Source organism: Vanellus vanellus (assembly GCF_965231255.1).
Source record: "Vanellus vanellus genome assembly, chromosome: 17".
Classification (NCBI taxonomy): Eukaryota; Metazoa; Chordata; class Aves; order Charadriiformes; family Charadriidae; genus Vanellus; species Vanellus vanellus.
The window spans coordinates 12,222,356-12,233,700 of record NC_138922.1 but is presented as its reverse complement, the minus strand read 5'-3'; the positions used below and the strand labels follow the sequence as shown (position 1 = coordinate 12,233,700).

At 50.9% G+C, this 11,345-nt stretch overlaps 1 protein-coding gene across 1 annotated transcript in view; it reads left to right on the top strand.

The window, feature by feature from the left end:
- Positions 1-6,064: 6,064 nt before the first annotated feature.
- The window catches only part of LOC309679027 (regulator of G-protein signaling 9-like), a gene marked incomplete at both ends in the record, with an annotated part of 28,942 nt that continues 23,661 nt past the window's right edge, over positions 6,065-11,345 (top strand). The window contains one exon of the mRNA XM_082492252.1: positions 6,065-6,127. Within this exon, the coding sequence (XP_082348378.1) occupies positions 6,065-6,127 (63 nt within the window). The remainder of the gene's footprint in view (positions 6,128-11,345) is intronic.

Genomic DNA, 11,345 nt, shown 5'->3' with positions numbered 1-11,345 from the left:
ACAATAATATTAAGTTACAAACAGGAAGAAGTGACCGAGGAAACTGTGAGATGAGTTTAGCACAAGGAAATGCCACTTTTTCTCAACTGGAATTGATGGAACTTCATCAAAATCCACCATGAGCATCAGTGTTCACACCTTAGACAGGGGATGGCCCCACGTGGAGATAAATTCCACATTAATTATTCCATATGGCCTTACAAAAAAACATTTCTTATAGGAGAACAGGATGTGGTATAAAATTCATATAGTCATCCAAGAAGCACATTCTCTTGGTCTTGGTACCAATGCAGAAGCCAGTCTTTCCTGAGCTCTAGTCCAAGTTTTAAAACAACTATGGGATCTTGGCTGGTTTGACACAGTTCTCATCTCACCTTCAGAAATGCAGAGGACTCCTGAGTTTCTACCATTCCTCTTGGAGTTAAGTAGTTTTCAGAGAATGAAAAATCCTACCAATGTTTCTCCTTTTGAGCTTCTTGCCTGCAAAGTGAAACTGGAAACAGCACTTGTGCTTTCCTTCAAAAAGTTTAGTGTTCTTGCTAAGGGACAACGAACATTTATTGCCTCTTGGTGAAGGAGAGAGTTAAAAACAAGAGAGCCAAGAACAAAACATAGAAACAATATTGCTTGCCTACTTTTTGAGAAGATAATTAACACCTACGAGTGAAGTATAACAAAAAAAAAATAATGCCATAAGCAGTAGAAGCAGATTAAGGAAATCATAGTCATGCAGCAGAGAAGACAACCAAAAGCCAAGCTTGCACAAGGGTGGCATAATGAGTCCTTGTCTTCCAGGCTGGCAGCGAGATGCACCTAAAACCTGGGCTGCAACAGTAAAGGATGCCTGAATGAAGGAAGAGTAAAAGCTGTTTTCTGATGTCTGCCGACAGCAGTATCACCTTCCTAATTCAGGGAATCCCTCACCAGAGGCCAGAACAGCTTCAGGACAGACAGGTGTCTCCTAGGGCTACCTGTGCTTCCTTTCAAGGTGGCTTCCATCTCTTGTTGGTCCTCCCTGGTAGTCTCGGTTTTGCCCTTTTCCTTCCTCTTTTTCCTCCTTTCATTTCACTTTCCCCCATGAACTCGCCTAACCATTGACTTTGCTAAATCCTCCCGTTGCTCCTGCCTCTCCCTCCAGCTGTCCCTCACAATCATCACACTCCAGGCATCTGCTTCACACTGTCCCTCCTGACGCAGGGCCCTGCCACTCCTGCCTGCTGCCGCCCCGATCTCTCAAATTTGTCACCTCATTCTCTAATACTGTCATTCCACGTTTCCAGCCGCTCAGATCACCTAAGTCTTGGGTAGTCCCTGGCCTCCTCCCTCCTCTCCCCTTCACGTTCCCAGCAGCTGGGGAGCCCTCCAAAACCTCCTAGGTACGCCATTCCCAGTCTTCTGGCACAGGAGCATGGCTGTCAGCATGCTGCAGAGCGGGAAGGGCTATTCCTGCGCTGAGGATGACGGCATTCCCTGGAGGGGACACTGAAGTGGGCTTAGCGTCATCCAGCTCAGCAGGGGAAGCCAAATAGCTCAGTCCTGGGTCAGGTGTTAACCCAGCTGCATCCTTTCGCCCCAGCAGCCAGGCTTCATCTCTACAGCAGGGTGCGTAAGGTCTTTCTCTGTTTTGCCTTTTTCCTTCCTCTTTGCCACTTCTTTCCTTAGCTTTCCTGTCCCTGGAAAGTCCAGGAGTGACAGGAAGCAAATGCTGCCCATTCGTGCTCACAGCTCTTCCCATGTGGCTGCTAAGGAAGCTTCTAATTTTGAGTGCTTGTGCCCTACCAGATAGGACAATGGACTCTGGGGATATTTATTTAACTATTGGCTTGCTGGGAGACCTGGGATTAAGTGATGTCTCTCTCTATGCCACAGTTTGCACTATTTTTTGTTTGTTTGTTTGTTTGTTTTCTCTTTTGTAAACTGCTTTGCAATCTTCCTGGAAGGAACTGCGTACTGAAATTCAGCCTCCGCTTGCCACGCTCGCAGTACCATTCTCGTTGCTTCACTTACGTTACCCCTTCCTTCCCCTCAGGGCCGTCCCCAGTTTCCTTAGATAGAAAGGTAGTTTACTCACCACATGTCTTTTGTGTTGCATGATTCAACTTCTGATGTGTGAAGAAGGGGCAACCACGTAGGAAATGTGATCTTTAAAAAAAGGGGGGATTCCCTCTGCAGTGCTTTTCACAAGAGAAGGTGTCGAGAACTGTGAGCGGGTCTGTTGAGAACTGTCACAGCTTATAAGGCTTCACAAGGAGAAAAGAGGGACAAAATTCAACTCTCACCAGACCTTTCCCCAGCCAGGACACACTCCGTGGCCACATGTGCAGGCTGAGAGGGATCTGCGGGCTCTGCAGAGTGTGCAGGCGTGCACCGTTGCCCTGTGATGCACTGACCACGAGCGTTATTTTCACTATAGCATCGTGTTCCTCCTGTGTGGGGATGCGAACATCCACATAAACTTGCAGTTACATAAATAGTACTGCATTTACTGTAGAAAACAGGCAGTGGGAGGTAAATCAGACTTCCCAGGAAACGTCTGTCTTCGTTATCTAGGATGCAAAAAGGCCAGGACTAACTTGTGGAGCCAGAAATCAGCGGGGAGTCTGCATAGCTGCCGGTGCTCTCTGCTGCTCTTCCTCGCCATTTGAGTCCCTTGCTTTCTTGACCAACAAATTCAAACAGCTAGACTGTCAGGGACTGTGGAATTGTTTGCTTTCCACAAGTGCAGGTGTTGTGATTACAGGCCCAGGAGTGACTGCCCTTTACAAGCTTGTATAATCTGATTTAAATGCCTCATGCTTCACGTGGCAGATCTGCCATAGCGCATTAACTGCTGGGGTAGTTCACCTTGGCAGCAGGTGAAATGCAGTTCATCTCTGATCTCGTGTTTGGTGGTTTGGGTCATTTACAGATGTTAACAGAGCTGAATTTACCCTGGACATCTTCTATAGCAAAGTAGCTTTGTAATGGAGAGAGAAATACCCATAGGCTTTGTTTTAGCTTGTCAGAGAAGACTAGAAACAGAAAAATATCTACACCTGATCTAGGAGGGGGTGTCTGTGGTAGATCAGCAGGATTTAAAATTTCCGGGAGCTTTGGAGCTCAGCAAGGTTGAAGAGCTCGCACCTCAGCTTGAGCTCGTCAGAGCTCTTTCTCCTGGATTTCCTGCAAGGAAATTTTGTTCTTTCTGAACTCATTTGTAGACCCAGTTTTCCAATGCTTCTAATTAATAAGACACCAATATAGTGTGGTGGAACTGTGGATCTCTTAAAGTCAGTATTTTGGGGTGAAATGACCATTTTTGCTCCCCTAATATGTGAGGCACATACAGCTGGTGGTGATTGATCCTTTATTTAGGCCAGCGTTCGCACCTCACCTCGAGTACTCCTGAGCCCTTCCACCATCCAGGAAGAGGAAGGAACATAGCTATTCAGAGTTTGCCTACCAGACCAAGAGACTGAGCTCCATCTTTTTGTGTGCTATTTACCCTATTATGTCCAAAAGACTTACATGTATAGAGATCCCATTCTCCTGCCAGTAGCTGTCTCTCTCAAACAGACACGGAATGACTTTTGTCATCAGAATGCCTACATACCTTCACTGTCCTTTCCCTTGCTTCCTCTGGTTCCACTCTGAATTCCTTCTCTCCTGCTGTTTTCCTCCAGGACTGGCCGTGCTACTGGAATATCTGTCACCTTTGCAGTTTCAGAGGGCCACCGTGATCTGAGCTTGGTTTCGAAGAACCAAACTGCACCTCAACGCTTGAAGTATGAGACACTGCAAACGGGTGAAGAACTCCCCTTCTGCTCCTTTTGGCCATCAGCTGATGCCTTGAAGCATGAGGTATGATAACTTTGATACCAGCATGTGGAATGACAGAGGTTACTCATAATTGCTAAGTCACCTAGCAGCACGGAGCAGAGAATGGTGGAAAAGCCTTCTGGAAAGTAAGGAGTGTGTGATCCAGTGGCTGCTGTGACTCACAGGGGGATTTCACATGGGAATGACTCTGAGCAGACACAGGAGAAAGGCTTTCCAAAGCACTGGCTTGCACAGATGCTATGAAAGAGCAGAGATAGGGATAAAACACTTCCATGAGGGCAGCAAAGCAACTGGGAAAGCAGCCTGTGCCTTCAGGGTATTACTATGAATGGAAAAAGCGCTCTGCTCTGAGCTCAGAGCCAACGTGCTTTTCTCAAGTGTGTGAACCACAGATTGTAACGTCAGAACAGTCACAAACACCATGGTGGGGAAGGCACTGCCCCGAGAAACAGTTATGCATGTGTGCGGGAAGCGTGGGCGCTCCCTGTGTGACTTGGAAACATGGACGTGTAGTGTGTGATGTGCACACGGATGGAGGGGCATAAATGTGCCGGTGCAACCTGTGCCTGCATGTCTGTGAGACACACGGGACCATTCCGTCAGCATTGGGTGGGATCTGCTGCTCATGGAAAGCGTGGCGTGAGTGCCTGCTCAGTACATGCACACACACGGTATGCCGTGTTCACCGAGGTGTGAGCGCACACTCCCGTGGGTGCTTATTCTCTGCGTGGTGTGCAGGGAGGTAGGCGCACTGCATGTGTAGGTGCATGACGGGCAAATGGCAACATGCCCACGTGGCTGGCAGGAATTCCTGGGAATGCCTCATACAAGCCTTGGCACAATTTGATTCTGCGTGAGTGAGGATCCATCCCTCTCCTCCCGCCTGGCTGTGCTGGCAGGCTGAGCCCTCGGCAGCAGGAGGAAATTCCAGTTTTCTGAAGAAACCAGAGAAATGGAGCTTTTGGTTTCCAGTGCTGCCAGTCGGGTACTGTTCCCCCACCCACTATGAGACAGCTCCATTGTGAGGAAGCGCTCTGTAGCCCTGTGGTCTTCCTCTGGTCACTGTTAGTCACAATTTCCCCACATGGCAAAGCCACTGACTCCCCAAAAACCACCTGTCTGGCTCCTGCATCTGCAGCTGAGCTGAGGTGAGCTGACCAAGGCTGGTGGCATTCAAGGAGCCCAAAGCACTGCTTACCTCTTGCACACACAGAACGCTCAGTTACAACAGCTTGGTCTTAGGTGCCCTTGGCTTAGAATCATGGACTATTTTGGAGTGGAAGGGGCTTTTAAAGGCCATCTGGTCCAACCCCCTGCCATGAGCAGGGACATCTTCAATTCAATCAGGTTGCTCAGAGCTCCATCCAACATGACCTGGAATGTTTCCAAGGATGGGGCATCTACCACCTCTCTGGGCAACCTGGGCCAGTGTTTCACCACCCTCAGTATAAAAACTTTCTCCTGTGTATCTAGTCTAAATCTCTCCCCTTTTAGTTTAAAGCTATTGCCCCTTGTCCTATAGCAGCAGGCCCTGCTAAAAAGTCTGTCCCCATCTTTCCTGTTGGTCCCTTTAAGTACTGTAAGATCGTGATAAGGTCTCCCCGGAGCCTTCTCTTCTCCAGGCTGAACACCCCCAACTTCTCTCAGCCTGTCCCCACAGCAGAGGTGCTTCAGCCTTTGCAGCATCTTTGTGGCCTCCTCTGGCCCCGCTCCAACAGGTCCCTATCTTTCCTATGTTGGGGGCTCCAGAGCTGTATGCAGTACTCCGGGGGGGTGTCTCACCAGAGTGGAGCAGAGGGGCAATTTTACCTTGGCTCCAGACTAGAAGTGTTTTGGGGGAGGGATTCTCCCCTCTCCAGAGGAACCAGCGGTGCGTGGGAGCTTTGCCAGCTCCTGCCTCCCCCACAACCTCCATCAGACCTCTACCCTGCTCCCAGCCCCGCCCCGGCCCCGCCCCAGTCTTGGCCCCGCCTCCCCGGGGGTCGGCCCCGCCCCCACCCCGCCCCCCCCGCGGGCCGAGCGGGTTCCCACTAGCGCCCCGAGGCGGCAGCCGCGCCGCCCCACGCCTTCATGTAAATGAGCGTGGGGCGGCGGGTGCTGATTGGCCGCGGCGCGCAGCGCTGGCACCGCCCCCGTCAGGGAGAGGAGGCGGTGGCGGGAGGCGGGTGGCCGCAGCCAGGTGCGCCCGGCCGGGGCCGCCGCTCCGCCAGCCCGCTTCGCTCGCCGCGCTGCCCGGCCCGGCACCATGACCGTCACACGGCTCGACCAGGGCCAGCGCCACCGCCCGCGGATGGCCTTCCTGAAAAAGGTGAGGGCTGAGCAGCGCTGGGGGTCGGCCGCATCCCTCTGGGCATCAGTACCGGCGGGCACATCGGGGCGGTGTCCGGGTGGGGCGATGCGGTGCCTGGGGCAGCGCTGACCGGTGCTCCGGGCGGGGAGGGCCCATGTTCATAGCATCCTGCCCGGCCATGGCTTTCCGGGGCCCCCCTGGGGGTGTGGGGTCCGAGGGGTGACAGCTCTGTTCCCCGGGGTTTGAGGCTGAGACCTGTTGCGGAGCCTTGTGGATTCCAGCTGGCACTGGGGTTCAGACAACATATGCTGGAGCCACAGAGCAAATAAAACAGTAATTTTGCTTATTTTTATAGCTTATCTTCAGCTGAATTATTCTCTTGACACGTTTTCTCCCTCTCCCATCCTTTTCCCCAAAGACCCTCAAAACTGTGTCATTTCCCAGGGGAAAACCCATCATCTGCAGCACCAGGCCACTCAGTTCAGCTCTTGGCCACTGTTGGTCCAGCGCACGCGTTCCCAGTGCTTCCACCTGACGTCCGCTTTCAGAGGGTGTATCATGGCCAACTGTCTGCTCTCTGCCTCTTGCCACTTTTTCAGAAATGAGCGTATTTGTGACCAGAAACAGTTGAAAGAGTGGGAAGATGTAGGCCTACGCTTTTGGATGTGATGCGTAATTTTGTAAAACATTTGGTGGTTTTTTTTTTATGTAGCATTCATTCAAAAGTGTAGCCAGTTTCAGTATAATTGGTATCTGCAGATTTTAAAAAGCAGAGTGTTAAGCTAGCTTTTCTCCCACCCACCTCTCCTGCCTGCGGCTTATCCTGTTGAGTGGAATTAGCTGAATTTCTAGTGACAAGTACACCTAGCCAGTAGCTGTTCAAGTTGTAGTTAGTTCTCCTGCAACGCCCACGACCTGAGGAGGATTCCAGGGGGAGAAGGGGGGAAATTTGGGGCTATTCAGTGCTAAGGCATGAGCCTGGTGATACAAGCACCGTACTTTTTAGGTTAGAGGAAGTAAAGAAGGTGTTTTCTTTGGTGCTATGTCTTTCAAGGTAAATTTGGCTGGGGAGCCCTGCCAAAGGAAATACTCTGTGCCAAATTCTGCACGAAGTAATATTCTGTGGAGTTGAATGTGAGGTGTAGAGGAGAAGCTGTGTGCTTTGAGAAAGCAACCTCCAGCAGCTGTGTTTTAGCTGCTCTGTAGGAGCATAGCAGTCTTTGCAAAGTGCTACGAGTTCCTCAGGTGGGAAGACTTGTTAAAATATAGTGAACTGCTGTTACAGAGCATGTGCCACTCGCACTGTGAGCAGTGAGAGGGCCTGAGTAGTTCTAGTGCTTTGCAAGTCTGAGACCTGTTAGCACAAGGAACAGAATCTCCCGGATGATCAGCAGAAAGGTTTTGGCTCTCATCTCTGCTTTCGTTCCTGTTGTTTTTTTCAGACTCGGGGAAGCCATGGATGGAGCCTTGGCTGTTATGTGGCAGTGGGGCCTGTATACGGATGGCCGCATCCTCGGGGCTCCCCTGAAATACCAAGCACCTTTGGGAGCTGAGGATGCTTGGCACACATCCAGCGAGCGCTTTGCAGACTTAGATCCACAAGGAGCTAAAATCCTAGAGAGAAGCTTTGTTAATTGCTTAAGCCTGTGCTCAAGCTTTGCCACCAGCTGGCATATACGCTGTAACTGTGGGTTTGCGCCAGCCGCACAGAGGGATTCCTGCCGTGCTGTCAGGCTGCTGCCCCTGTTACGCCTTTGCAGCTGCGATGCATCTCTGTGCGCTGGTTCTCCAGCAGGCAGCTTGTGACCGCAGCAATCCTGCCAACGGACGGGGGAGAGGAAAGGGGTTTGCTTTGGGGGTGGTGAGCAGTGCCGTCCGTGTACTTGCTGTGGGGTTGCTCAGACTCAGGCTGGGTGTAGAGCTTGGTCTTCATGGCTGAACCATGGGGGAATCGGGGAGTCCCCTCCAAGGCCCTGCAATGCCTTCTAGTCCATGAAATACCCATGACTAATGCTTAGGCTGTTTTATTCTATTTTTTGCCCCCTCCTAAACTGTCTTGGTAGGAAGAATATTGTCACAAAAGTCTGTCGGAACAAGGAGGAAGCTTCTGAAATGCATTTTGACTGTATGCGGTTGGCCAGATGCTGTGAGAGCTTGAATCAGCCCAAGCTCTTGGTGCCTGTGCTTGCCCCAGCAGCCAGGATCTGGCCTCTGTTGGGCATCAGCTGGCAAAGCAGGAGGCAGCACTGGGCAGGGTTGTGCTCTCCAGCGGCTGCTGGGCTGTGTATTTTTCCTTGCTGTGCTACATGAGCTGCATTGTGACTCATACCTTGTGGGTAGCGCTGATGGATGCTGCTCGCCTTTTTCCTCTGCCTCCTCCTTACTCTGGTCCCTGGTGGCTTCTCCAGAGGCAGTGCTGCAGCTGGGGAGGGACCAGCCTGGGGTCTTCTCCAGCCTGGCTTCAATTCTCTGGGCTATACTCTCCAGCAGCTGCTTGCCCTCATCTGTCTGGTCATTTCTAGGGGTGTGTGAGCATCTGAATTGCATTTTTGCTGGAAGCAGCTATCCATTGGGCTCTTGCTCTCGAAGTGAAGCCCTGGACAAGGCTGGAGCTGAGCCTTAGGTCCCATCCTCCCTCTCCCTGTTCCACATGGGGAGATGCCGGTGCTAAACATTTCTGTGGAGCATCACACTGAGCGTGATATGCTCTGAGCATCTCTGGTGATAGCCTCACACCCAAAGGAAGACCTCCCACTTAAACCCACACAGCCAGAGCTCAGCCAGGCAGGAATGTGTGTAGGTTTGGTTTTGCTGCTGTGTGGATTTAAAGTAGGAGGCTTGGCCAGAGAGGTGACGGCGGGTCAGTGAGGGAAGAGGGAGCATGTGGAAAGAGCCAGCTACAGCCCTGCCCTCCCCGTGCACAGATATCCTTCCTTTGGGTGCGGGATCGCTGTGCAGTGGGTGGGAACAGGCCTTCTCCTCTCGGTTTTAATTAAGAAAAAGCAGGAAGTTTTAGGTGGTTAACAATTTATTATTATTTTCTTTTATTTCTTTTATTTTTTTTTTTTTTTATCATCCATGAATGTACAGAGCAGGATTGTTAGTTGTAGACCAAGAAAACAATTGGATTAACCTTCTGAGGCTGGAGTTGTGATGAAAGACAGTATTGCTACCTTGGAAATCAGAGCAGGCAGGGATGATCTTTGCAAACAGCACCAGGCAGTGAGGGGGTCTAGAACTGGGCAAATACGATAGAGAAAGCAGCAGATGTTTAATTATAGCATCAGGAGTGGGCACTCGGCTGTGAGCTGGAGCCTGCTGGGAAAATTTGTCTTTCCTACATGTGAAGGAAAGATGCCTCTGTCTGGGTTGACGCTGAGAGGGGCTGAAGTGTTTTGCTGTTGCATGTCAGGGTCTCGGCACCTGGAGCCTGGTGCTTCTGCAGCGCGGATGCCCTGACCGTGGGGAGCTGGCGGGTGCCCAAAGGGTAAAGCTCAGAGAAACAAGGATGGGGAAACTCACCCAGGGTAACTCATCCAAGCAATCCATCTGTGGTCATCTGCCCCCAGTGCTCCCTCCTGTGGGAGAACATCTGTGCTGGAACCATCCTCCTTCTCCGGAACCAATGGGCACCTTATCAATCGCTGATTGTTTGTGGAGAGGACCTTCACCCTCCTTAGGGCTTCCCACATGCTCCTGAAATGCAGTGATGCTTTTTCTTATGATCTGCGAGTTCAAGTTTTGCTTTGCACTCAGAGAACCCGGCGACTTCTTACAATCATAAGGGGAATAGACAGTTTTCCTGTTGTCTCCTCTGTGGCTTTCAGGGTTAGGTCACCTCTGTGCAGAGATTCTGGTTGATCTGAAGGGAGACCTTGGTGGGGCTCATGCCTTGTGGTGGCTCTGTGCTTGAGGTGAGCTCACCCCAGAGCCTGGCTCCCTTAGCAGTCCTCCTGCTGATATTTGCCTCGGTGCACATCTCCACCTGTCAACCAGCGTCAGGAAGTGGCTTCTGGCTCTACAAAATTCAAACCAGACAGCACTTCCCTGGCTGAAACCATGACAAAATGTGCTAGAGCCCTTAGCACAGGAAGCAAACATTCCCACTGTATTTTAGCCAGCCCTCCTGGCCTCCTGCCGGCATGCTGGTGCTGATAGCAACTCCTAATCGCCAGCAACCCATAATCAGCAGTGTTCCCTTAGGAGAAGAGGAAGAGACAGGCTAAGTTTTGATCAGCAAAGTGCATGGTTTGCAGCCAGAGCAGTAGGCACCCCTGAACAGCAGCTCCCTGGCTCATCTCACTTGTTAATATGTATTATTTCTGCAACGGCAAGGGGGAGCCCAGCGGGGTACGAACGCGACAAGAGTCTGGAGCTCTTCGCTCATTGAAGAAAGGGAACATGCTGTGTTGAGAGGCTGTGTGGGTTTCTGAGCCAGTTCCTCCCTCTTGGCTGGTAAAGACCAGTCTCTCGAGCCTACCGGGAAGCGAATGGCAGCCCCATGCTGGAGCAGGGTGTGTTGTACTGCTTGCACAGAACAAGTCCTGCTTGAGCCTGGTGGGACCTGCCTGTTGGTCATGGCACTGGGGTACGGTGGTGATGAGCCATGCTGTCTTTACCCCAGTATCCCTTTGTGCTGACGAGATGCTGCCTCCAGAGTGGACACGCAGTTATGGAGAAAGTGACTTCCCCAAGATCACCCACGTTCGCTTAGAGGGAACTGAATCTGAATTTCCTAAATTAGTGCCCAGCGTGCTGGGCTGTCTGGCCTCACCTCATCTCACGCAGCTACACGAGCATCTCTCTGCAGCTGACCCCGAACTTGCTGAGGCTGAAATTGGGGGTTCAGTTAAAAGATCTAAAAAAGTCTTCATAGCCATCACTTTGGTTCTGGTTTTGCTATTTTAAAATATTTCATATAAGTATTTATACAAATATTTGTGTGAAATTATACCAGGCTTCTCCATTTTAGAATTAATTTGACACTGGCTTTAAAAACAGTTGAAAATCCATTTTTACTGTCAAGCCTGGAATGCATCCTGTCACTACAGGCTTAAATCCTCACTGAACTTGGCAAAACTTAGGACCAAAGTCACTGTGGTGCCTGTGAAGACAATACCCTTCATTATGCATGAGTGTCATCAAGTCACATTCATTAAATCCTCTAATCCTAGTTAAAAAGCTACAGCCTCGCCTGAAACGAATGTGCAGAGAGACCAAATTGGTCCTGTTGGAC